At 43.7% G+C, this 26,315-nt stretch overlaps 3 protein-coding genes across 3 annotated transcripts; 2 read left to right on the forward strand and 1 right to left on the reverse strand.

Moving 5' to 3' along the window:
- Nucleotides 1-5,690: 5,690 nt before the first annotated feature.
- LOC125544865 (chorismate mutase 1, chloroplastic-like) lies at nt 5,691-8,984 on the forward strand. The gene is made up of 6 exons (XM_048708639.1): nt 5,691-6,064; nt 7,049-7,268; nt 7,348-7,434; nt 7,800-7,943; nt 8,205-8,297; nt 8,422-8,984. Exons 1-6 carry the CDS (start codon nt 5,892-5,894, stop codon nt 8,656-8,658), a joined length of 954 nt encoding a protein of 317 aa, XP_048564596.1. The 5' UTR covers nt 5,691-5,891; the 3' UTR covers nt 8,659-8,984.
- Nucleotides 8,985-10,971: 1,987 nt separating this feature from the next.
- On the forward strand, nt 10,972-11,853 carry LOC125544867 (lamin-like protein). The gene is made up of 2 exons (XM_048708641.1): nt 10,972-11,259; nt 11,368-11,853. Exons 1-2 carry the CDS (start codon nt 11,085-11,087, stop codon nt 11,712-11,714), a joined length of 522 nt encoding a protein of 173 aa, XP_048564598.1. The 5' UTR covers nt 10,972-11,084; the 3' UTR covers nt 11,715-11,853.
- A 1,114-nt stretch (nt 11,854-12,967) lies between these two features.
- LOC125544866 (protein RETARDED ROOT GROWTH, mitochondrial-like) lies at nt 12,968-16,909 on the reverse strand. Its single transcript, XM_048708640.1, has 7 exons — nt 16,512-16,909; nt 16,214-16,325; nt 15,931-16,090; nt 15,039-15,187; nt 14,809-14,960; nt 13,648-13,762; nt 12,968-13,561 (listed from the first exon to the last, which is right to left on the reverse strand). The coding sequence occupies exons 1-7, from the start codon at nt 16,814-16,816 to the stop codon at nt 13,424-13,426; spliced, it is 1,131 nt and encodes a 376-aa protein (XP_048564597.1). The 5' UTR covers nt 16,817-16,909; the 3' UTR covers nt 12,968-13,423.
- Between the last annotated feature and the right edge of the window lie 9,406 nt (nt 16,910-26,315).

Here is a 26,315-nt window from a genome sequence, read left to right on the forward strand (position 1 = left end):
CTCTTCAACCCGGGCAGGAAGCATCGACAGTTTCATCAGAGTGTCTTGAATCAAAGTGGGCACCGGTTTGTTATGGGATGCGGTACAGATGATCCACTGGGCACCAGTATACAATTGTTCAACCAATGTATAGGCGGCTTTCAGTTTCTTCCGCACATCTGACCCCAAGTGACCAATGCGTGTCCCTGAAATACCATAAAGGGTTAATAAACCGGCAACTCTGTAAGAAGGCAGAGCCAATTCAGAAGTCAAACTGGCTTACCAAAGATAGCAGTAGTCATGGCATGCACGTGCCGCTTTATGCTGGTCAGTTCATCCGCCACTGGTTTTAGTGCAGCCTCGGCATCCTCTGCTCGTTTGATTAAAGCGGACTTTTCAGTGGCCCAATCCGCCCGCTTCTTCTTGAAGCTCTCCTTAAGTTGTTCCATGGCGCTTAAAGCGTTGGCTAATTCCTCTTTTACTTTGGAGGTTTTAGCTTGTTGGGTTTTCAGGTTTTCTTGGAGATCGGCGACTTGGCTTTCTTTCGTCTTCAGCTCCGCCTGCATGCAGACAGTTATTTGCTTCAACAAAACGGTACAAGGATTGAAGTACCAACCACATAACAAGTTATGCACTTAGCACTTGGGGGCTAATGCATATTCAATCTTCATCTTTCAATTGCTTACAAAGTCCCAAGATTAATACAAGTATTCAACTTGGCACTTGGGGGCTAATGGCTATTTGCTCGTATATATATTCTGATGCGGAAATCTCAATTACTTAAAGTACCGGTTTAACTACGCTAAGTTGAACCGGCCCTTGGGGGCTACATCGGTGAATTTCAAAGTATTAAGATTTATATTAGTAAGTCCCGGTTTGAAAGAAGATTACAAACCGGCCCTTGGGGGCTAGGAGAGTCAGCAAGTATTGAAGTATACAAGCAGGAAAGAGCATATGGAAGTTACCTCGTATTTATCCTTCATCATATTAACCAGAATGGCTTCATAGTCACGGCTGGTATACAGCCGGTTCAGGTAGCCGGAATGGATATCTTGTGCGTTCAGAGCAGCGTAATTTGCCAGATCAGCATTCCACTTGCCTTTACCAAAGGCAGCAAATTCTTCCTTGGCGGAATGTTTGGACAAAGCAACAGGATTGCTTGGCTCGGTATGGCCAGTGCCAGTAATGACAACCTCATCCTCCTGAGTATCGCCGGTTTGCACTGGGGTTGTTGGCTTGTCAGTAGGTTTTGCTGGACCGGTGGATCTCTCAATCCGGATGGAGCCTGTGGGCTGATTGACAGGACCTGAGGCATCAGTAGGTCTCTCTTCAGCAATAAGATCGTCGTCTTGCTGCGGTGGATCGTTGGGTATATCCTCAGGAATAGCCGCTTCAAGATCGGGTGTTTTGCCTGGCTCAAGAACGGCATCTTCTTCGGCCGCTTTGTCCAGGCGGGCCTTCTTGCTTGGCCTAGGTTTGGCCCTGAAAAGAATAACAAAATCAAATACAGCATATGTTCTAAGGCGATGTGCTGCAAATATCATAATAAGTATAGCTTACCCAAGCACCGTTTTGAGCGGTGGCAGCTGAGTAGCTGATGACTCGCCAGAAGATGAGTGGGAAGTAACCTGGTAATCGGAGTCACATGGATTAAGAGGTTGACGAAAGCAGCCCGCTTTAGGACAATCACTGACAAGCAAATTAGAGACCTCTGAACGGCGTTTCCGAACCGGACTATTCGGTAAACCGGCGGAGATAACTACCTGGCCGCTATGCCGGGTTGTGCGACGAGCTTCGTGCTGTTGGGTCTTCATAAGAAATTTGGGATCCAAATAAGCAAGAGGATGAGAAAATTTAACTTTCCGGTTTGCCTGACAAATTCTTAGCGAAGGCAAAGGTTTTGAATCGGAAGAGAGAATAATTACCTCTGCAGCATCAGCGTGGCTGGCTTCGGCATCATCCTGACAAATATCATCATCAATAAGACGCATGAAAAATAAGCCAAGTGAGTCAAGCTCTACCTCAAGGTCCGGATTATCCACATCATCATCAGGGGCCGGATTAGAAGATGCAGTAGTTCTTTTCCTGTGGGCAGTCTTCTTTACAGCTTTAGTCTTTTGCCGGGTTGCTCTTTCCGGTTTGTCTGGTTTTTCTAGTTTCTCCTGCGGCAATTTCTTGCTCCAAAACGGGTCATTGCCCTGATTACATAGACACTGATATTAAACAATGACCAGATATATCAATAACAGATTCAGCAAAAGGAAAAATCAAGGTCTTACAGCTGGCGGTTTGTTGGTGGCACAGAAGCGAAGCATGCCGTTTTTAGCACAGATATATTCCGGTTCATTCAGCATCTTATTCACAACCTCTGTGATTTCTTCATCGGTGAGCTGGATTTTGGAATGCCGCAGTGGGTCATCAACACTGCCGGTATACTCGCACATCAAACCGGAGCGCTGACTAAGGGGCAGTATGCTCCATGATATCCAACAGCGAGCGAGATCAACCCCTGTTAAACCGTTGGCCATAAAGGCTCTGAGCTTCGACAGTTGAGGAGCATATTTGCTTCTCTCCTGGGCAGTCAATCTTTGCGGAAAAGGGTGTGTATTGCTGAGCCGCTCCGGACGAAAGCCAGGCAAGGGATTCTCACCAGCAGGGGAGGTGTCTTTGCAATAGAACCATGTCTGATTCCACTCTTTGGGGTGGCTGTGCAGTTTGGCGTGAGGGTATGTGACCTCTTTCCTTTTCTGGATCGCCACGCCACCCAACTCCGTATTGGAGCCGTCAGTAAACTCAGTACGGCGGTTTAGATGGAAAAGGTCTCTGAACAATTCCACTGTGGGCTCCTCTTGAAAGAACGCCTCACAGAGCACTTGGAAGTGACACATATTTGTAACAGAATTGGGGCCAGTGTCTTGTGGATGGAGTTGGAAATCGGCCAAAACATCCCGGTAAAATTTAGAACCGGGCGGCTTAAAGCCCCGAGCTAAGTGATCTACGAAAACAACAACCTCTCCTTCTTGAGGAGTGGGAGGGCATTCTTTGCCAGGAGCCCTCCAATGGATGGTATCTTTGCTGCCTAAAGCGCCGATCAGGACTAGATCGTCCAGCTGAGCCTCTGTGACGCGAGAAGGAACCCAATTGCACTCATATACTTGCTTGGCCATGATGGAATCTACAAGGTAGAAGATCCCGGTTCAAAAATGCATTTGATCAAGGTACATTGGTATATGCAATGTTAAACCGGAGATAGAACTATCTGAACCGGAGTTTTATGAAGCAACAACATCTGGCGGTTCAACAAGGGGACTAATGGTATATACCGGTTTGGCAATTACAAGGTTAAACCGCCTGGTTTAAACATTGAAGCAGATGAGTAAGTTTATAGAAACAGATTTCGTAAGATTTCTCTACAGCGATGGATCTGAAGCAAGTTCAGAAAAAAAGATAAATATTCAGAGGTCCAAAAGGAGCAGTACCGAATCAATGAGCAAGACGTACATACAGATCTATGGTTTTGAGATGTGTAAGTGAAGGCGAAGGGTAAACAGCTACCATTGCACAGAATAAAGATTTGTGGAGTCATCTAAAGATCTATCGTATGAGCAAGAGGCAGACGATGAACACTGAAGAACTGTGAAACCCTAGGTCAGATCTGCGGGGGAAAGGATAGAAGATTTACCGGAGCTGAGGAAGACGCGGAAGGTTGCCGCGATGCTCTGGTGCGCCCAGGTTGATGCAGCGGCCAAGGTTGAGGCAGAGGTCGACGGCGGCGGCGGAGCTCCGAGGCTGGCGACGCGAGGAAGACGAAGAAGAAAGGCACGAAGGGGAGAAAAGAAATGACCCTTCGGTCCTATTTATAAGGCGAAAGAACAGGTGTCAGGCGCGAGAATCAAGGGGCCACGAAACAGAGCTGTCGCCTTGATTTCCGCAGATCTATTAAACAAAGAAGCATAATGGATAGCTTCGTTATGACAGGTAACGTCACTCCGGTTTACAGCAATCAGAGAAGATGACATCAAGGCGGTTTACCAATTTATGAGAAGATGTTGAAGATGAAGCTTTTGTTAAAGGATTGACATGAACCCGTTCAAATCAATCTGGGGCCTAATGTTGGGGATATTACTGTTGGGCGTAAACCGGCCTATCTGGGCCGGGTCAACTTCATCAGTAGTTCCAGAGTGATAAAGCCCAAGAAGGCAGATGAGGGCCTAAGGCCCGTAGCCGGTTCAAGACTTGTAGCTATAAACCAGGATTTGTATATAAACTTGTACTGTAAGTTAGGAATAAGGAGAGACCAACCCGGAATACGAATATCGACCGGTGTTAGGACTCTATGAGCCGACGGGTGTCACCCGTGTATATAAGGGGACGACCCGGCGGCGGTTCAGAGAGAGACAACAACTCGAGACATAGGCGAAGCTTGTTGGCTCCCTAGTCATCGAAACCCCATCAATTTCATCACAACTAGACGTAGGCTTTACCTTCATCGAAGGGGCCGAACTAGTATAAACTCTCTTGCGTCCCTGTGTCCTCTTTAACCCCTTCAAGCTAACCCGCCGCGATGCCTCCACGACTAAGTCCTTTCTCTAGGACATCTGCCGTGACAAAGCCACGACAGATACCGTCACCCAGATAATACCCTTTGTCGTAGGTGTGGCCGTTGACAGTAAAGTTCACCGGTGGGCTATTTTCGTACCTTGACAAACTGTCGAACAGCTTGCGGGCGTCGAAGGAGACGGCCGGCGAGGGAAGACGCGGCGCCCACAGACCAGCTAGCTGCCCGGTCGGCGTCCGACGAGGGTGACGGCGTCCGACGAGCGTGTCGGTCGTCTGTGGCTGGGGCGGCGAGGCGGCTGGGCGTGGGGGAAACAGCGGCAGGGAACCAGCTTGCTCCCCGGCGTCCAAACGGCGGCGGCGGGCGACTGGGGGCAGGGGCGGCGTTGCTGGGCGAATGTGGAGGCGGCGGCAGCTGGAAGAGTCGCCGGCAAAATGGGCGGCGGCGTCGGTGACGGAGGAGCCGGGGGCAAGGGTTGCTTGTTGGCTGGGGGGAGGGAAGGCCAATGTGCCACAAACGAGCGGGCCCGGGGATAGGAGTAGGCGAGCAAGCGCGCGTCCGTCGCGTGTCCGCGCCGACGCAAATCAGGCTCAAAAATGGGCCGGGAATGGGTCGCCCGCGGACGAAAAACGGACGCGCGTCCGTTTGGGTAGGCGCGTTGGGCCGCTACTTTTGTCCGCACCGACCCAAGCAAACGCGGACGGACGAAATGGATCGCCCCATTGGAGTTGCTTTAAACGTGCATTTCACGTACATTATTACTAGTCATGTAAAACATGCAATCACCAACAATAAAAATGGGAACTTTTCCCCCACCAAACACGTACAATGCTTATTGGTGACCAACCCCGTGTCATCTCGCCTCGGCTAAAAACTTGGGGACAACCCCTCTCAATAAAAATGGGAACCTTTTCCCCATCGGACACATACAATGTTTATTGACGATCAATCCCGCGTCATCTCACCTCGGCCAAAAATTTAGGACGATCCCTTCTCAATAAAAATAGAAACTTTTTTCTATCAAACATCTACAATATTTATTGGGTGACCAACCCCACGCCACAGGTTCGGTCAAGGGACGACCACTTACAGAGAAGGAACCCTCACGACAGGCTACCTACCGCGCCGGGCCTCCGCCCCCCTCCTCACCCTCCCGCCTCTCCCTCGTACGGTCGGTCCTACTCCTACCTACTTCGCTCCCCCAACCATCTCGCTCCTCTCCCTCTCTCTTTCACACGCACCCACCTCCCCTGCTCCTTTCCTTCCAGCCCGGCACGCCTGATTCTGAAATCCAAATCCAGAGATCCCAATTCCACTTTCCAGGCTGCAGCGGAGGGCCGGGGCGCGGTCGGCCATGGAGTTTAAGGTGGCATCGAAGGCGGCCGCGTTGCCCGCGGCCTGGCACGGCACGAGCCAGGGAGCGCAGGGCCGGAGCAGCGTCGCCTTTGGATCGGCGTGGAGGAAGGCGTCGTCGCGGCCGGCGCGGGCGCTGTTCGCTGCAACTAACAACTCCGCGCCGGTGGCCAGGTATGGCTTCATGTTATGCTTACCGACATTGATTCCCCCGTTTCTTTTGCTTTGCTTACGGATACGGATGTTTCCGTGTTGGGGGTTGGTGATTTGGTGTATTCATTCTGGGATTGGTTGTGTTGTTTTCAGTTACAAGTATTTGAATTGTGAAATATTCAGTCCGGTTGCGCTGTTTTCAGTTACAATTATTTAGTTACAAAATATTAAGTCTATCGTTGCTTCGATATGAAGTTAATGATTGAGTTATTCCAAGCTCTTTTTTTATGTACTCTAGTTTGACTCGAGATCTCAATAGTAGAGAGTTGAATAGTTGATTATGTTGTCCCTTCTGCTTAAACCATCAACTTCTTGTTGGTGTAAGAGTTAACTTCGAAACATAGCATGTGACCTGGATTGTAGCCTTATAGGGGTTGTGTTTGTTCTTTTCTGTCTTGTTATTTTTTCAAATTATGTTTAATCATGCAATGATGCAAATTATTGCAGCATCTTTTTTACTTCCACCGAAATAGTTCATTAATATTTGATGACTTGACCACATGTCTTCAAGTCATACTGAAAGACCAAAAAGTGGTGAATGATTAACTTTGACTAGGGCATGCCTGTAATATCTTAGTGGCTAAGGCTCACCTAATTGTGGTGAGACTTTCTGCAAACGTATGTGCAAGTGCAACCTTGAGCAGAGCATTGAATTATAGCACTATGAATGAATTAACCTGGTTCTAATAACTTTGACTTATAGTTCTGATAACTAAGGCCTGCTTGTAATGTCTTAGTGACTAAGGCTCACCTAATTGTGGTGAGACTTTCTGCAAACGTATGTGCAAGTGCAACCTTGAGCAGAGCATTGAATTATAGCACTATGAATGGATTAACCTGGTTCTGAGAACTTTGACTTATAGCTATGATACTTCTGCAAAAAAATGTTTGTTTTGTTTTACTGCAAGGAACTGATAACTTTTCTTAATGGTACACTTCTTCTAGGGTGGAGAAACAGAGGATAGATCAAAGTCAAATACTGACCTTGGACAGTGTCAGAACTTCGTTGATTAGACTAGAAGACAGCATCATATTCGGTCTCTTGGAGAGAGCACAGTATTGTTATAATGCTGATACATATGATAGCAATTCTTTCCATGTGGATGGATTTGGCGGCTCTTTGGTTGAATTCATGGTTAGAGAAACTGAAAAGCTACATGCAAAGGTGGAGCATCCTTGCAATTAGAAATATAATTGATTACGGCATTGCCTAGAAAATACATATGCTGATCTTTCTTATGTAGGTTGGGAGATACAAGAGCCCAGATGAGCACCCATTCTTTCCAGAAGATCTGCCTGAGACACTGTTGCCGCCTATCCAGTATCCAACGGTAATGCAAATTTCAAGTTTTCTTGGGTGTCAAATGCTTCCCTTGTAGGCCTGTAGATATTTTTTGTCAATGTAGGAAAACATGGTCCTGGAATTGCCAACTAACATATTCAGGGTTTTGACATCGGTGCATGAACGATTGAACAATACCGTGCTTCTGTTTTCCATTGTTACTTGTTAGCAACTAGCATTCATTTCAGTTTCATTAAAAGCTCTGACTATCCATCTGGAGCCTGAAACATCTGTCAATATTGATTGTGGAATATTATCATCTATTGAAAGACTCGTATTTCTAGTAGATCACTGTGTTTTTCTTGTTGATGCAATTTTGGATGGATTCTTATGTTGTCTTTATTATTTTCATAGGTTCTGCATCCTATTGCTGATTCCATTAATATCAACAAAGAGATTTGGAAAATGTACTTTGATGAAGTTCTTCCAAGGCTAGTGAAAGAAGGAAGTGATGGAAATTCTGGATCCAGTGCTCTTTGCGACACGACCTGCTTGCAGGTACTACACTAGATCAATACTGCTGGTCTTTGAGCCGGACAGCTAATTGTTGCAAATCATTTTTACTATGCCATAACATTCATTCACTGAAAATAAGCCTTGTTATTACCATTGTTTGCAAGATTTTGTACTGTCGTAATTTTATTATATGTCAGTTCCATATGACTAAGCTGAGGTTCACTAGAGGTTCCTGCAACTAAGCATTTCTTTGGGAAGTACATTTTGCTCATCTGTCTTTTCCACCACTGTTCTGTAATTCAGGCACTCTCTAAGAGAATCCACTATGGAAAGTTTGTGGCAGAGGCCAAGTTTCAAGAGTCCCCTGAAGATTACACTCCTGCAATAAAAGCTCAGGTCAGTGCTCTATGTTACAATGAGGGGTAACACTGTCATACTTCTCTTCCGCTTACATTGTTTCAAATGGACTGCAATTTGATCCCATTGTGGAAACAACCAATTTGTCGGGCGGCCATTGCAGGACGGCGCTCAACTAATGCAGCTCCTCACCTACGAGACGGTCGAGCGTGCGATCGAACATCGGGTGGAAACCAAGGCCAAGATATTTGGACAGGAGGTGAACATAGGAGCTGAAGCTAAGGGCATGGCGCCTGTGTACAAGATCAGGCCCAGCCTGGTCGCTGGACTGTACAGCAATAGGATCATGCCGCTGACCAAGGACGTCCAGGTAGCATACTTGCTAAGGAGGCTGGACTGAGCGCTGACAAATGTGCAGCGCAGTGCCTGCTCCATCATCCGATTTTCTTGCGTCATCAAAGAATAAACGGGGCAGGGAACGGCCATAGGCATATTCATATTGGGACTCAACTTGGAGGAACATATTTGAGACGTTTATTGTTTCACCTATATAGATTTTTGTATCACAAGAGCAAGAGGAGCCACCGTGTGGTGGGACTGTGGCACATGATCATTTCTATTGCTGTTGGTGTTTTGCAAAGCTTTGAATCTTAGAGCAGCTCTAGCTGATTCTGTAAAACCTCAGCCTGTATAATGGTTTTAAGGACGATCGGTCAAGTTTGTAGAGAGGTTGGCGGCAAAATCAGTTTTTTTTTTTCATTTTTGAGGTGAGCAAAATCAAATTCAGCATAACATGTTCTGCCTACTTTGCCTGCGGTGTGGGACCCACCTGGTGGGGGTTAGAGAGCTGGGCGGCAGCACAAGCGAGCATGGAGGTTTTACGGAGTGTTTGTGACTTGTTAACATTTTTGCTCTAAGTTGTCTTTGTGACTCTAAATATGTAGGCCGGAGGTGGAGGCATATGGAACACCCTCCAAAATATATAGCAATGAAGATGTATCTAGTGAATCCCATAGGGCTGATTTTTGCAGTATGCGCTCAGTTCTCCATATAAGCGGTTATTATCAAGTATCGAGTCTGGGTAATTTCAAGAAATCTGTTCTTTTAAGGGAATTTTGGGGAATATGCTAGTTTTTCTAGGACTTCCGTGTGTTTCATCAATCACAAATATAGTGATGCGCCCACACACGGAACCGACCAGAAAGACCAAGGAAGAACATGTGTTTGCAGAATTTTGCGCAAAACCTCTCCAAGAAAATAAAATTACATTCAAGACCATAGAATTTTCGGCAACTGCCATCATCACCGATAACCATCGTCAAATTCGAAGGAAAACCATAGCCTCGAAGGGCGTTGTGAGCCGATGAAGAAGCCTGTCGAGCGTAAGGCCTTTATCGTTGTGGCGTGTCGGCGGGGGATCATCCCCATCCTCCTCAAATTCTGGAGGTAATGTTAGCCGTCGATGTCGCCGAGGTCGAGCACCAGATCCACCGCAATCAAGCCTAGTGTGGATTATTAAACATCAAATCTTCGAGTTTTGGCACAACATCGGTCCTATATGTGCTTCTTTGGAACCGATGCACGGAGGAGGCTGTTTATCTCCAACCAGGTGCGCGGGGGGGGGGGGGGGGGGGGGGGGGGGGATATGCTAGCGTTGCTCTTGCAGATGCTGCAATCGTTTTTTAATTTAAAAAAGCAACACCTTTACTTATTAGAAACAATGGTTACATCGTCTATAAGAAGAGGTACAATATTTATCATACACTCCTTGAACCACTCCCTTGTCATTGAACATTTTATTGGTCTAGCAAGCTCATGAGCTACTTTATTTGCTCCCTATTACAACATTCAAAACTAGCAAGAGAAAAATCAAAAAGCCATGAAAATAGCAATCATCAAAAACTGTCACCGCTGCTCTTGCAGAATGTCCTCCATTCTTCATTGTGTCAATGACTTCCATGTTATTAGAGTAAATAACGAGACTATTGCAGCCCGCATTTTGTTTCAACAATAAACCAAACCTAAGCACTAATACTTCTGCTGTCAGAACATCAGTGCACCACTCAAAATTTCAATTTGCGCCAACAATGGAATTTTCTTTGTCATCCCTGAGGACAGCACCCGCTGTGCCCCTTAGCGGATCATGATTAAAAAAAGGCATCCACATTTAGCCTAACAAATCCCATAGGAGGTCTACTCCATCCTTCAATTTTTCTACTTGCATTAGGTGAGTGAGCATTTACATAGTTTGCTGTTATAGCACGGATCCTCATGAACATTTGGTACGTCTCTTGAGACTTTCCCTCATGAAGCAGCTTACGTTTATTCGCGATCAGCTCCCGTGCATTCTGGACGCCAAATATAGACAGAGGCCTAGAGCAAATGTTTTTCGGTTATGCTCTCTTTTTTAGAAGAAAAAAGCCTTCCGTTGCTTCACAAACATCGCAGTCAAACATCGCAGGGGGTGTCATATCCGGCAGCTACGGCCTACGGCCATGTCCATTCCACCGGCTCCTCTTCATCCTCTGAAAAAGAAAACGGTGGAATTTTTACTAAAAGGCCCCGCCTAGCAGTCACCGCAGAGTCCACTTTACCGGAGGCGCTCCAGCTATGTCTCCGCTGCCGCGTCGTGCGCCATGCGCTCTCACCGCGCAGGGCGGTGTACCCCGCGGCCGCAACACACGCGTGTAATGTGCCATATGTTTGTTACCGCGTGCTCGCCGCTTGTTCGAATTCCCGGCCCGGTCCACGCGGCTCCATAAATACCCTCCCGGCTTCACGCATTCCACCCCTTCCTCCTCCTCAGCCTCCACCGATCTCCAAAAAATGGCCGCGCCCAATCTCCCCCTCTTCCTCCCCGTGGCGTTCCTCCTCCTCGCGGCGGCGCCGGCCCCCTCCGCCGCGGAGAAGTTCGTCGTCGGCGGCAAGAAGAACTGGGCCGCCAACGTCAACTACACCACCTGGCCCGACCAGTACCGCTTCCACGTCGGCGACTGGCTCCGTAAGCACCACACTCCTCCTCCCTAGTTTCCACCGTCTTCTCGATCGATCTACCATTTCCCGGCCCGGCCAACTGATCCGCCCGTGCACATACGCGCGCGTGCTGCAGAGTTCAACTACGCCAGGGACATGTACGACGTGGTGCAGGTGGCGGACGCGGCGGCGTACGACAAGTGCGACGCGAGCAAGCCCCTCGTCAAATACGACCGCGGCCGCGGCTTCGTGTTCCAGCTCAACCACACGGGCCGCTACTACTTCATCTGCAGCCGCGGCTACTGCTGGAGCGGCATGAAGGTCACCGTGCTCGTCGAGGAAAGTCCCGCGCAGCCGCCGCAGGCCGCGGCGCCGTCGCCCAACGCGGCCGCGCGCCACGGCGTCGTCGCGTGGGCCGTCGCCGCCGCCGCGGCCTCGCTCTGCGCGGCGGTTCTGGGTTTGCCGTTTGCGGTGTGGCTGTGAATGTGACCGTGTGAGCGGAGGGAAGGGAGGACCAATGGGTCTTTTTCGAGTATGGGCCGTCCGGGCCTTCAGCGCCACTGCGTGGCCGTGTATGGAAGGTACTTGCTGATTAAGAAAGCGTGCTTTGGAAGTTTGCGTATTTCCTGCAAGTTTTGTTCCGGCATTTTGGTAATGACGCGCACACGCAACTGTAGAAAAAACAAAACGGCACATGCAGTGCTGAGACAAAAATAGCACACGCGGCAAATCATGAAAAGAAGTAGAAAAGATTATAAGCATATTATTTTTTTGAGAAAAGAAGTTCCCTCAGGTTTGTGACAACTGATGGAAATGTGTCTTAAAGGGACTGCCAAAAAAAGTGAGATTGGTTGTGCTCATAACTCTTGACAATCAAAAGAAAACTTCAGCCAAAAAAAACAGTAATCGTGAAGCAAATGGCAAGAGACACGAGGCACAATGTGAGCGAATCCATCTGCGGTTGATTTTAGATTATTTTTTAGGCAAGGTTTATTTTAGTGACACGAGAACCCAAGTGCGGCAGTCTTGACACTTTTCCAAATGCCGTGCTCTGTTTGCTCGTCATTTCATATCCTTATTCTTCGTGTTGGGCTGTTGGTTATCTATGGAAGGTATTAATTGTGAGATCACGTTTATGTGCGTGTTCTCCGTGCATCGTCACCCTCAAAACCTCATCTCTTAAATTTTTTATTAAAAACATTTATGTGTCCCAGGAGGAAGGAAACATATGTCTATCTCCATACTCTAAAAAATAAAATTGAACGTCTATTGCTTTCGCACATGGAGCAAAAGTTTGGCTTTTCCCAAGAAATTTTACAAGCACAGAAAGGATTTTTCTTTTCTTTTTTTAGATGAGTCCAGAAAGGAATTGGTCATGTACGTACGTAATGTTTTCTCAGAATTTTTTGCCATTCGTGACATTACGTTTTGCAACCGAGTGCCCACTCTCTTGGGTGCACCTTTGAAATTCTTTGTCAGTAAATAGAAAAACTGTCTAAAGGAACCCTAGGTATATTTAGTTACTTTTAAATCCTTTTGTGACTACCATTATCAGGGATTTGAGGCACTGATTTAACACGCGCCATTATCAGGTAGAATACCCATGGTAACAATGTTACCCCGTTGGCAAACAAATGCAAAAAAATCCTAACATTTCAGAACCATATACACTACTGCTGGAACACAGGGAAATTCATCTCAAGCTATTTCTGATACTGAAATGTGAGGAATACTAGTGCAAAGTAATTGAAAATGCCATTGAGTAATGGTGAGCCTTTTTTGTTGTCACTAAAAGGGCAGAACCTAACACAAGCCTAAAATAATATAACTGAACCCTGCCAGCATTGTTGTTGAAAAGAGAGCATCTAATAAGAACATCTCTGGAAAACTAAAAAGGTTTACCAAGCACCAATGCCCTGGATGTTGCTGGCCATTAGGTCATTGGAGAGTGAAGGAATTAATTTTATGACCTAGTAATCTATAAAATTTCCTCAGGACAAAAGGATAAAACCCAAAAATGCACTCTAGGCAATACCAGAGCAATCAGAGAGTGCCTGAAGGGAACATAGCCTCCAGCTGCTTTCAACTGAGGTTAGAGATCATCAGTAGGGAATGGCGACAGAAAGAGGAGAATGTAATTAATATAGCAGTAGGTGATGACTGATGAGCTGTGGGCCAATGAGTGAGAGTGCTCAAGACATCATGCTGGAATCCTTGATAATTTCGTATAGTGAGATCACAATCTCAATAGCCAGCAGAATTATGACACCCCACTCCAGAAAATTCGATCGTCTATTTTGGAGCACTTCTTGAAGAAAATGAACATTGTGCTGTTACCAACAATGAACTGTAAGTGAAAATGTGAAATAGGGTGGATGAAATCAGCTATTGCACTAAAGAAGAACGAACAAAATACCTCCACGAATTTCAGTTTGAAGTCTAGGCTTCCAAAACGTTGATTCAGTTCATATTCTTCCCGAAGATACTCCAGAATTTGTGCATAATTTGCATTTTTCCAAGCAATTTCTGACCTGTAAAAAATCATGTTGTTCATATTACGATGAAAAAGAAGACTCTAGCATCCATGTTATGCATTTAAGTACAGATTAACAAAGTCTCTTTTTCATAACTGTCTTAGCTAATTTTATTTTATTTTGAACGTGTCTTAGGCTCTTAGCTAATTCTGGGAATAATAGTCTCACAGTACATCTGTGGTTCTTTGAATCTCGAAGCGTAACACAATGCTAGTAAAAAGACTAAAAATATAAAGAGCTGTGGCATTGTATATTTTGTATGTATGGAGAACAAAATATTAACCTTTCTTGAAAGTACGAGGAAAGTTATTCAATTAACAGAATAAATATTACTGTTTCTTTTTCTGAGAGAAGTACCATGTGAGTACCAAACTGGCCTATAGATATCAATTATCATATAGTCCTACTCCCTCCGTCCGGAAATACTTGTCATCAAAATGGATAAAAAGAGATGTATCTAGAACTAAAATACATCTAGATACATCCCCTTTCATCCATTTTGATGACAAGTATTTCCGGACGGAGGGAGTACATGGCTACGATCTCAAGTTATGTCTTCTTAAGTTTTAGACAGTTACATGCCTTCTGTTCCATAACACAACACAGCACATGGGGTTGATGCATAAAGAAATTCCTTCCTTCAAGAAAATGACAACACATACACTGCTAAAATATATGGTACTCCTTCCAATCCATATTACTTGACGCACATTTAGTACTACCTCCGTCTCGGTGAATAAGTCATTCGCGTAGTTCTAGGTCGACGATTTAACTATCTAAATATGTATTATATGTGACAAAAAATATATATTTAGAAACTACATCCGTGTAGAAATCTAGTGATATACTTTTCATGACATGTAACACATATTTAATTCCTCAAATCGATGACCTAGAACTACGCGAATGACTTATTCACCTAGACGGAGGTAGTACCGACTTTAATACAAAGGTGTATTAAGTGTGTGTCAATTAATATGGATGGAGGGAGTATATGATATATAATATGCAGGAGGAGGGAGTGCCGCACCTAGAGTGCATACCTGTCAAAAAGGCCAAGTCTAATGATAACATCTGCGAGATTAGAATTAGCCTTGCCCACAAGTTGAAAGAGCTTCTTTCTTTTCATTGTGAAGTCCCCAGTCTTCTCCATGATACGATTGATTTCAGTAAATTCCTCAACCATATCATCAACCTATTAAAGTAGCGTCTTAGAACTTTAAACCATACAACCACATTAAAATAGTTTCTTGACTTTGCTCAATCACAGTACCTGCCGTATGTAATGATCAAGAGCGATACTTTGACCAAGAACACTTGAAATGATCCGAATTCCATCAGTGTCTAAATATTTAAGAACTATATAATCAAGACCTCCTTTCATCCATGTTGTCAGGAATGGCTTCTCAACTACTGCATAATCTGGTAATTGTGAAATAAATGTCATCATGTGAGAATATAATACAGGTTCAGTGTTATAGAAGCGGATTAAGCGATAGGTGCCATATTTCCGCTGTTATTCTGTTAGGCCAGGGGCACCTAGTCGGTCCCAGGCAAAAATAAATAATAAATAAAATTGCGGGAATCTTAGGCATGATTGGGTGCCTATATACTTATGCAGGTGCAACTACATAATTTGAACTGTTCTGCATAAATAATTAGAGAGCATTCTACTCCCTCCGTCCCACAATGTAAGACGTTTTTACATTGTGGGACGGAGGGAGTAGATATTTGCTCCCCTGGAAAATGAGGCTTGACTCAACTTCTCATATTTCTAAATATGCCTGTTTTAACATGCAATTCTGCATGGACTGCCACTGACATAACCCACTGCACCTTGTACAACGTTGCACATGTTTCATAGTAAATTTAAAAAGCATTTGCAAACAATTAAATTAAGAAGGACAGTTCCAGAAGCGATATAAAGGTTCAGCCAAACATTGTGGCATATAAATGCACTACATCAAACACAAATTAAATTCAGAGTGATTCTCATCCTCAATTGTCTTTATCAAATGTCAGCAGTCATTATCATCAAAGGAAATTGGATTGATCATGCACATACATGGAAATGAAAAGAAGAATAAATACAAATTGATGAGGAAAAGTACACTATTTAGCAGTTTACACAATAACAGGCCAGCTCGTGAATAGCATGGACATACCGTCTTTCCTCATCTCCGGAAGCCATCCCGAAGCATGATTCCTGATCATATCAAGATAGTGCTCAGCTTCATGATCAGCAATATTGAAGAGCACAGCAGAACCATATTGGAATACAACCACATAGCGATAGCAAAATCTGTTGTCCTTCACTCCAATGGACTACAGAAACGTCAGATAAATGAGGTTATCTGATGCACATACAACAACATGTTCAACAAACGGTCAAACACGAACATAATTCTTGGCCCTCAAAATATGTTGCGCTGCACCGAAATCACATACCATGATCTCTGGAGGGAATTCAGAGTAGCGAAGCGCGATGTAGTTTAGCGACCGGGTGGATGGAGGCACCACGTCGCTCCCGTGCTCCGCCTGAAGGCTCTTCAAATCAATGCTGTAAAATATTGGATTAAACAGAATCAAACAAAAGTAGGTTTTTCATTCCTCTGCACTGAATCACCGTGGCCTCCGACGACAATGTTGCATGAGAGATTGAAAAAAACACAGTAGCACGCAAGGTCTTCCTTGCAGAACTATCATCAAACACCCAGCGTACAGCCACCCACGCGTTCCAACTCACCTGGTGGAGAGGAAGTAGGCCTTGACGGGGATGTAGCGCGACAGGCCTTCCTCCTCCTCCTCCTGTGGTGGCGCGGGGGCCGGGGCCGCCTCTGCCGCCGCCCGGATCCAGGCCCAGTAGGCCGAGCTCCCGAGGCCGGAGTCGCGGGCGTCATGGGACGCGGTCGCAGCGACCGCCACTGCCGAGGAAAAGGGAGACACGCGGGCGGGGAGGTGCGGCAGGCGCGCCGGAGTGGGGATCCTTGGTGGCGGCCTCGTCTCGAGGAGGCGGCGGAGATGGTGGCGGCACGCGCGCAGCCGCCCCATCTGTTACAGCGACCTGGTGCCGCGCCACGACGCGAGCAGCGAAGCTCCGGTTGGCCTTTCTCCGAGTATCTACTTGTTTTGTTTTCCCCGAAAATCACTCGCTTTGTTCTTGGGGAGAAAGGAATGGACGGCAACATGGGCTTTATATTTGGGCTCACTGGGCTTACAGGCCAGCCGGCCTGGCATGCTCTAGTTTACCTGGGCCGTCCCATATTCACTTTCTATGATTTCGCGGGAGCAACTAATTAACGAGCGCTCCTTCGGGAGCCTCGCAACGATCAGCGTCACTTGCCGCGCTCTCAGCCATTTATCACGTGTCGCGCTCTGGACGCTCCCTCCGAATTTTATTTTATTTTCTCGCACACGTTTTCGGCTTTTTAAACGGTTTTTTTTGGATTTTTTTTGACATTTTGGTTTTCCACCCGTCTTCCTTAGCTTTTCGATTAAAAAATTTGGAAAAAATTGCTTGAAAAATACGTTTTTTTCTTTCACGAGAGTTATGGTTTTGCTTTCACGAGAGGCACGATTTTACTTTCGCGAGAGTCACGGCCGTGCCTCTCGGAAACGAAAAAACACGTTTTTTATTTTTTTTTCCTTTCGCGAGAGTCACGGTTTTGCTTCTGTGAGAGGCACGGTTGTGCTTTAGCGAGAGTCACGGCCGTGCCTCTCGGAAACGGAAAAAACGCGTTTTCTGTTTTTTTTCTTTCGCGAGAGTCACGGTTGTGCTTTGCCAAGAGTCACGGCCGTGCCTCTCGGAAACGAAAAAAAACGTGTTTTCTGTTCTTTTTTCTTTCGCGAGAGTCACGGTTTTGGTTTCGCGAGAGGCACGGTTGTGCTTTCGCGAGAGTCACGGCCGTGCCTCCTCGGAAAAAACATGTTTTCTCTTCTACTTTTTTTCTTCCGCGAGAGTCACGGTTTTGCTTCCGCGAGAGGCACGGTTGTGATTTTCGTGAGAGGCACAGGCGTGCCTCTTTCGAAAAAGGGAAAAACCCCGTGCTCCTGGTTTTGTTTTTTCATATGGTTTTTTCGTCCGGTTTTTCTGTGAAAAAAGTTCGTCAAAACCTATCAACATAGGATCTAGTTTTGAAGATCTCGACGCGAGGAATCCAACGGTGAAAGCGGTTCGAGATTTGAACGCACGGTTTAAGAGATAAAATATTTTGAATAAACGAATCTACGGAAAAAGAGAAAACTCCCAGATTGCGACAAGTGGTGCACATGCAACGCGCCACTTGTCGCAACCTGGAGAGGTTGGGGTGATCTTTGCAACGAGTACTCCTCAACTAGTGATTTCATGATTTCGCACACACATGCTCTGTTGTGGTCAAGGTTTGTTTGATGCAGCCACTCTAGAAGCAATAGCGTGTAGGGAAATGTTATCACTTGCGGAAAATCTAAAGTTGCAACACCTTCATGTCGCATCTGACTACACAGAAGTGGTGAACATAATCCGGGTCAGTTCTGAAGGCGCTTTCGGAGGGATTATTAGTGAGATAAAGTAAAGAGAAACATATTTTATTTCATGTAATTTTGTGCATGAATCTCGAGATACAAATCATGAAACTCATAAGAAAGCTAGGCATGGTACCACTGTTGACATATTTCGTTTTGTTCACCCCACGATGCTCTTGTTATACATGTAAATGTTGATATGAATTAATAAAGCTTGGCTGTCTTTCCTCAACAAAAAAAAAACATGCTCTGATGTTAGCCCTAAAAATGCTCCGCTTTTAACTCGTGATTAAGATTGATCCAACTTTTTTCTCTCCTCTTGCTAGGGTTTTAGCTTCTCTCGCACGCAACGGCATTTGATACGTCTCCAACGTATCTATAATTTTTGATTGTTCCATGCTATTATATTATTTATCTTGGATGTTTTATATGCATTTATATGCTATTTTATATGATTTTGGGGACAAACCTATTAACCTAGAGCCAAGTGCCAGTTTCTGTTTTTTCCTTGTTTTTGAGTTTCACGGGAAAGGAATATCAAACCAAGTCCAATTGACCTGAAACTTCACGAAGATTGTTTTTGGACCAGAAGAAGCCCCCGAAGCAAAAGAGTTGGGCCAGAAGAGCCACGAGGGTGGAGGCCGCGCTATACCTCCCCGGGCGCGCCCTCCAACCTTGTGGGCCCCTCGTGTACTCCCCTGACTTGTTCTCGACGCCAACACCTCTTATATATCCCCAAACCTCCAGAACAGAACCTAGATCGGGAGTTCCGCCACCGCAAGCCTCTGTAGCCACCAAAAACCAACCGAGGCCCTGTTCCGGCACCCTGCTGGATGGGGGAATCATCATCGGTGACCATCTTCATCATCCCGACACTCTCGGTGACGAGGAGGGAGTAGTTCACCCTCGGGGCTGAGGGTATGTACCAGTAGCTATGTGTTTGATCTCTCTCTCTTTCTCTCTCGTGTTCTTGATTTGGCACGATCTTGATGTACCGCGAGCTTTGTTATTATAGTTGGATCTTATGATGTTTCTCCCCCTCTACCTTCTTGTAATGGATTGAGTTTTTCCTTTGAAGTTATCTTATCGGATTGAGTCTTTAAGGATTTGAGAACACTTGATGTATGTCTTTCATGTGTTTATCTATGGTGACAATGGGATATTCACGTGATCTACTTGATGTATGTTTTGGTGATCAACTTACGGGTTCTGTGACCTTGTGAACTTATGCATAGGGGTTGGCACACGTTTTCGTCTTGACTCTCCGGTAGAAACTTTGGGGCACTCTTTAAAGTTCTTTGTGTTGGTTTGAATAGATGAATCTGAGATTGTGTGATGGATATCCTATAATCAAACCCGCGGATACTTGTGGTGACATTGGAGTATCTAGGTGACATTAGGGTTTTGGTTGATGTGTGTCTTAAGGTGTTATTTTAGTACGAACTCTAGGGTTGTTTGTGACACTTATAGGAATAGCCCAATAGATCGATCAGAAAGAATAACTTTGAGGTGGTTTCGTACCCTACAATAATCTCTTCGTTTGTTCTCCGCTATTAGTGACTTTGGAGTGACTCTTTGTTGCATGTTGAGGGATTGTTACATGATCTAATTATGTTATCATTGTTGAGAGAACTTGCACTAGTGAAAGTATGAACTCTAGTCCTTGTTTCCTAGCATTGCAATACCATTTTCGCTCACTTTTGTTACTTGCTACCTTTCTGTTTTTATATTTTCATATTACAAAAACCTATATCTACCATCCATATTGCACTTGTATCACCATCTCTTCGCCGAACTAGTGCACCTATACAATTTACCATTGTATTGGGTGTGTTGGGGACACAAGATACTCTTTGTTATTTGGTTGCAGGGTTGTTTGAGAGAGACCATCTTCATCCTACGCCTCCCACGGATAGATAAATCTTAGGTCATCCACTTGAGGGTAATTTTCTACTGTCCTACAAATCACTGCACTTGGAGGCCCAACAACGTCTACAAGAAGAAGGTTGCGCAGTAGACATCAAGCTCTTTTCTGGCACCGTTGTCAGGGAGGCTAGGTAAGCGACACTCACACCCCGTCAACTAAGCTCTTTTCTGGTGCCGTTGCCGGGGAGGCTAGGTAAGCGACACTAACACCTCGTCAACTAAGCTCTTTTCTGGTGCCGTTGTCGGGGAGGTGAGTGCTTGAAGGTATATCTTTAGATCTTGCAATCGAATCTTTTAGTTTTTTGTTTTATCACTAGTTTAGTTTATAAAAGAAAACTACAAAAATGGAATTGAGGTTGCCTCATATGCTTCATCTTTTTAATATCTTTCGTGAAAATGATGGAAAGGAAAATTGTGCTCAAGTGTTAGAAGAAGTTTATAAAATGGTTGGCACTAAATCTTTGAATGATGAGCATGATTGCAATGTTGTTGGTATGAATTATTTGAGTATCCATGATGCTAATGATATGCAAAGCCACAAGCTTGGGGGTGCTATGTTTGATGAAGATGATATTTTTTGTCCCCCAAGTTTTGATGAGCAAATTTATTATGATGATAGCATGCCTCCTATTTATGATGATTACGTTGATGAAAGTGGGTTTGGAAGAGTGTCAACTCTAGATACTAATGATCCCACTATTTTGGAGGGTGTTGAATCTTTCACAATATTGATAAAAAGTGGATTTGGAGAGGTCATGACTTTATTTAGTGATGAATCCACTATTTCGGAAGAGGTTCCTATTGATTATGAGAACAAAGTTGCTATCTATGATGATTATTGTGATGACATGTATGCTATAAAGAATAATGATAACCATGAAGCTTGTCATCATGATTTTAATTTTCAATTAGATTATTCCTCACATGATAGTTATTTTGTTGAATTTGCTCCCATTACAATGAATGAGAATAATTTTGCTTATGTGGTGAGTAGTAAAATTTCTATGCTAGTGGATCATGAAAAGAATGCTTTATGTGATAGTTATATTGTTGAATTCATTAATGATGCTACTGAAAATTATTATGAGAGAGGAGCATGTGCTCTTACATATTGCAATAATACCAAGTTTCCTCTCTATGTGTTGAAATTTTTGAAGTTGCACTTGTTTTGCCTTCCTATGCAAGATGATTCTTGTTCCCATAAGTTATTTGCTCACAAAATTCCCATGCATAGGAAGTGGGTTAGGCTTAAATGTTCTAGTCATATGTTTCATGATGCTTTCTTTGTGTTTCAATTCTTATCTTTTATGTGAGCATCATTGAAATCATCATGCCTAGCTAAAAATGCATTAAAGAAAAGTGCTTGTTGGGAGACAACCCAACACTTATACCTACTGTTTTTGGTGTGTTCACATGATTATTCTACTGTAGTAATCATGTTTTATAGCTTTTGCTTCAATAAAGTGCCAAGTAAGACCTTTGGGATGGCTTGCAGTGATAGTTGATTTGATCTTGCTGAAAAACAGAAACTTTTGCGCTCACAAAAACAATTCTCATTTTTAACAGAAGCATGATAAAATGCTGATTCTTTTTGCAGAGGATTAATAAACAAATTTCCTAGGACTTCCAAATTTCTCAGGATTTTTGGAGTTATAGAAGTATTCGAAATATTCAGATTTCTACAGACTGTTCTGTTTTTGACAGATTCTGTTTTCGATGCATAGTTTGCTTATTTTATAGTTTCTATGGCTTATATTGCTTAATATAAATTGTAGAAATGATAGATTACAGTAGGAATCATGTGAGAAAAATTATGAATCTTTTCTTTACAGTACCTAAGTCGTGATTTGCTTTCTTATACTAACAGAGTTTACGAGTTTTCTGTTGAGTTTTGTGTTGTGAAGTTTTCAAGTTTTGGGTAAAGTTTTGATGGACTAGGGAACAAGGAGTAGCAAGAGCCTAAGCTTGGGGATGCCCAAGCCACCCCAAGGTAATATTCAAGGACAGCCAAGAGCCTAAGCTTGGGGATGCCCCGGATGGCATCCCCTCTTTCGTCTTCAATCCATCGGTAACCTTACTTGGAGCTATTTTTCATTCACCACATTATATGTGTTTTGCTTGGAGCGTCATTTTATTTTTTTTGTTTTGCTTTCTGTTTGAATAATATCCCAAGATCTAAAATTCTTAAATGTTAGAGAGTCTTCACATAGTTACATAATTATTTAACTACTCATTGATCTTCACTTATATCTTTTGGAGTAGTTTGTCGTTTGCTCTAGTGCTTCACTTATATCTTTTTAGAGCATGACAGTAGTTTTATTTTGAAGAAATTGTTGAACTCTCGTGCTTCACTTATATCATTTTGAGAGTCTCTAAACAGCATGGTAATTTTCTTAAGTTATGAGTTTAGTCCTAATATGATAGGCATCCAAGAGGGATATAATGAAAACTTTCATATAAAGTGCATTGAATACTATGAGAAGTTTGATTCCTTATGATTGTTTTGAGATATGAAGATGGTGATATTAAAGTCATGCTAATGAGTATTTGTGAATTTTAAAAATACTTGTGTTAAAGTTTGTGAGTCCCGTAGCATGCACGTATGGTGAACCGTTATGTGATGAAGTCGGAGCATGATTTATTTATTGATTGTCTTCCTTATGAGTGGCGCTCGGAGACGAGCGATGGTCTTTTCATACCAATCTATCCCCCTAGGAGCATGCACGTAGTACATTGTTTCGATGACTAATAGATTTTTGCAATAAGTATGTGAGTTCTTTATGACTAATGTTGAGTCCATGGATTATACGCACTCTCACCTTTCCACCATTGCTAGCCTCTCTAGTACCGCGCAACTTTCGTCAGTACCATACACCCACCATATACCTTCCTCAATACAACCACCATACCTACCTATTATGGCATTTCCATAGCCATTCCGAGATATATTTCCAAGTAACTTTTCACTGTTCCGTTATTATGACACGCTCCATCATTGTCATATTGCTTTGCATGATCATGGAGTTGACATAGTATTTGTGGCAAAGCCACCGTTCATAATTATTTCATACATGTGTCACTCTTGATTCATTGCACATCCCGGTACACCGCTGGAGGCCTTCATATAGAGTCATATTTTGTTCTAAGAATCGAGTTGTAATTCTTGAGTTGTAAGTAAATAAAAGTGTGATGATCATCATTATTAGAGCATTGTCCCATGTGGGGAAAGGATGATGGAGACTATGATTCCCTCACAAGTCAGGATGAGACTCCGGACGAAAAATAAAAATAAAAAGAAGAGGCAAAAAAAGAGAAGGCCCAAACAAAAAAATGAGAGAAAAAGAGAGAAGGGGCAACACTACTATCCTTTTACCACACTTGTGCTTCAAAGTAGCACCATGATGTTCATGATAGAGAGTCTCATATGTTTTCACTTTCATATACTAGTGGGAAATTTTAATTATAGAACTTGGCTTGTATATTCCAACGACGGGCTTCCTCAAATTGCCCTAGGTCTTCGTGAGCAAGCAAGTTGGATGCACACCCACTAGTTTCTTTTTGAGCTTTCATACACTTATAGCTCTAGTGCATCCGTTGCATGGCAATCCCTACTCATTCACATTGATATCTATTGACGGGCATCTCCATAGCCCGTTGATACGCCTAGTTGTTGTGAGACTATCCTTGTTTTTTTCTTCTCCACAACCACCTTCTATTCCACCTATAGTGCTATGTCCATGGCTCACGCTCATGTATTGTGTGAAAGTTGAAAAAGGTTGAGAACCTCAAAAGTATGAAACAATTGCTTGGCTTATCATCAGGGTTGTGCATGATTTGAGTACTTTGTGTGATGAAGATGGAGCATAGCCAGACTATATGATTTTGTAGGGATAAGCTTTCTGTGGCATGCTATTTTGAGAAGACATAATTGCCTTGTTAGTATGATTGAAATATTATTGCTTTTATGTCAATATTAAACTTTTGTTTTGAATCTTATGGATTTGAATATTCTTGCCACAATAAAGAAAATTACATGAATGAATATGTTAGGTAGCATTCCGCATCAAAAATTATGTTTCTATCATTTACCTACTTGAGGACGAGCATGAATTAACCTTGGGGATGCTTGATACGTCTCCAACGTATCTATAATTTTTGATTGTTCCATGCTATTATATTATCTATCTTGGATGTTTTATATGCTATTTTATATGATTTTTGGGACTAACCTATTAACCTAGAGCTAAGTGCCAGTTTCTGTTTTTTTCCTTGTTTTTGAGTTTCGCAGGAAAGGAATATCAAATGGAGTCCAATTGACCTGAAACTTCACGACGATTCTTTTTGGACCAGAAGAAGCCCCCGAAGCACAAGAGTTGGGCCAGAAGAGCCACGGGACCTCCACAAGGGTGGAGGGTGCGCCCTCCCCTCCCCCCCGGGCGCTCCCTCTGCCTTGTGGGCCCCTCGTGGACTCCCCTGACTTGTTCTCGACGCCAACACCTATTATATATCCCCAAACCTCCAGAACAGAATCTAGATCAGGAGTTCCTCCACCGCAAGCCTCTATAGCCACCAAAAACTAATCGGGGCCTTGTTCCGGCACCCTGCCAAAGGGGGGAATCATCACCGGTGGTCACCTTCATCATCCCGACGCTCTTCATGACGAGGAGGGAGTAGTTCACTCTTGGGGCTGAGGGTATGTACCAGTAGCTATGTGTTTGATCTCTCACTCTCTCATGTTCTTGATTTGGCATGATTTTGGTGTACCACGAGCTTTGCTATTATAGTTGGATCTTATGATGTTTCTCCCCCTCTACCTTCTTGTAATGGATAGAGTTTTCCCTTTGAAGTTATCTTATCGGATTGAGTATTTAAGGATTCAGAACACTTGATGTATGTCTTGCATGTGTTTATCTGTGGTGACAATGGGATATTCACGCGATCTACTTGATGTATGTTTTGGAGATCAACTTGCAGGTTATGTGACCTTATGAACTTATGCATAGGGGTTGGCACACGTTTCGTCTTGACTCTCCGGTAGAAACTTTGGGGCATTCTTTGAAGTTCTTTGTGTTGGTTTGAATAGATGAATATGAGATTGTGTGATGCATATCGTATAATCAAACCCGCGGATACTTGTGGTGACGTTGGAGTATCTAGGTGACATTAGGTTTTTGGTTGATGTGTGTCTTAAGGTGTTATTTTAGTACGAACTCTAGGGTTGTTTGTGACACTTATAGGAATAGCCCAATAGATCGATCAGAAAGAATAACTTTGAGGTGGTTTCGTACCCTACAATAATCTCTTCGTTTGTTCTCCGCTATTAGTGACTTTGGAGTGACTCTTTGTTGCACATTGAGGGATTGTTATATGATCTAATTATGTATCATTGTTGAGAGAACATGCACTGGTGAAAGTATGAACCCTAGGCCTTGTTTCGTAGCATTGCAATATCGTTTTCGCTCACTTTTGTTACTTGCTACCTTGGTGTTTTTTTATTTTCAAATTACAAAAACATATATCTCACTACAAAAAAATACACTTCCGTATGATAAGTGTTTGTCATAGTAGGTCATGTTTTCTGTCATGCATGTACATCCATGACGATTTTATGACAAAATCAAGATAGTCATACATGTGCTGTCATAGAAGTGTTCCATGACATTATCAAAATTATCATCACGAAAGTGTCCACTTCCATGACGATAAATGGCGCTTCATGGAAGTGCTTTCGTCAAGGGTGACTGACATGTGGCATCCACCATAACGGGTCGCCTTTAAGCTATCGGGTCCGGTTTTGGATCCGATAACCCGCTAACAGCCCGGATCAATGAGGATTTTCCACGTGTAAAATTCTCATTGGCCGGAGGAAACACGTGTTGGTTCACTATTGGGACAGATGTCATCCATTCATTGGACCAGAGGCGCCTATGATGTTGGAAATATGCCCTAGAGGCAATAATAAAATGATTATTATTATATTTCCTTGTTCATGACAATTGTCTATTGTTCATGCTATAATTGTGTTATCCGGAAATCATAATGCATGTGTGAATACATAGAACATAACATGTGTTGGGTTTCGTAGTAATTTTAAAAAATTTCCTACGCACACGCAAGATCA

The sequence above is a fragment of the Triticum urartu genome, chromosome 3, assembly GCF_003073215.2.
Source record: "Triticum urartu cultivar G1812 chromosome 3, Tu2.1, whole genome shotgun sequence".
NCBI classification, from domain to species: domain Eukaryota; kingdom Viridiplantae; phylum Streptophyta; class Magnoliopsida; order Poales; family Poaceae; genus Triticum; species Triticum urartu.

Excerpts from the sequence above, each read along its gene's own strand:
- LOC125544865 (XM_048708639.1), top strand. The coding sequence starts at position 5,892 with ATGGAGTTTAAGGTGGCATCGAAGGCGGCCGCGTTGCCCGCGGCCTGG. Across the intron at positions 7,435-7,799 it reads CGCCTATCCAGTATCCAACG|GTTCTGCATCCTATTGCTGA; the intron begins GTAATGCAAATT and ends TTATTTTCATAG. Across the intron at positions 7,944-8,204 it reads GCGACACGACCTGCTTGCAG|GCACTCTCTAAGAGAATCCA; the intron begins GTACTACACTAG and ends TCTGTAATTCAG.
- LOC125544867 (XM_048708641.1), top strand. The coding sequence starts at position 11,085 with ATGGCCGCGCCCAATCTCCCCCTCTTCCTCCCCGTGGCGTTCCTCCTC. Across the intron at positions 11,260-11,367 it reads CCACGTCGGCGACTGGCTCC|AGTTCAACTACGCCAGGGAC; the intron begins GTAAGCACCACA and ends CGCGTGCTGCAG.
- LOC125544866 (XM_048708640.1), bottom strand. The coding sequence starts at position 16,816 with ATGGGGCGGCTGCGCGCGTGCCGCCACCATCTCCGCCGCCTCCTCGAG. Across the intron at positions 14,961-15,038 it reads TTGATCATTACATACGGCAG|GTTGATGATATGGTTGAGGA; the intron begins GTACTGTGATTG and ends CTACTTTAATAG. Across the intron at positions 13,763-14,808 it reads AGACTTGGCCTTTTTGACAG|GTCAGAAATTGCTTGGAAAA; the intron begins GTATGCACTCTA and ends GATTTTTTACAG.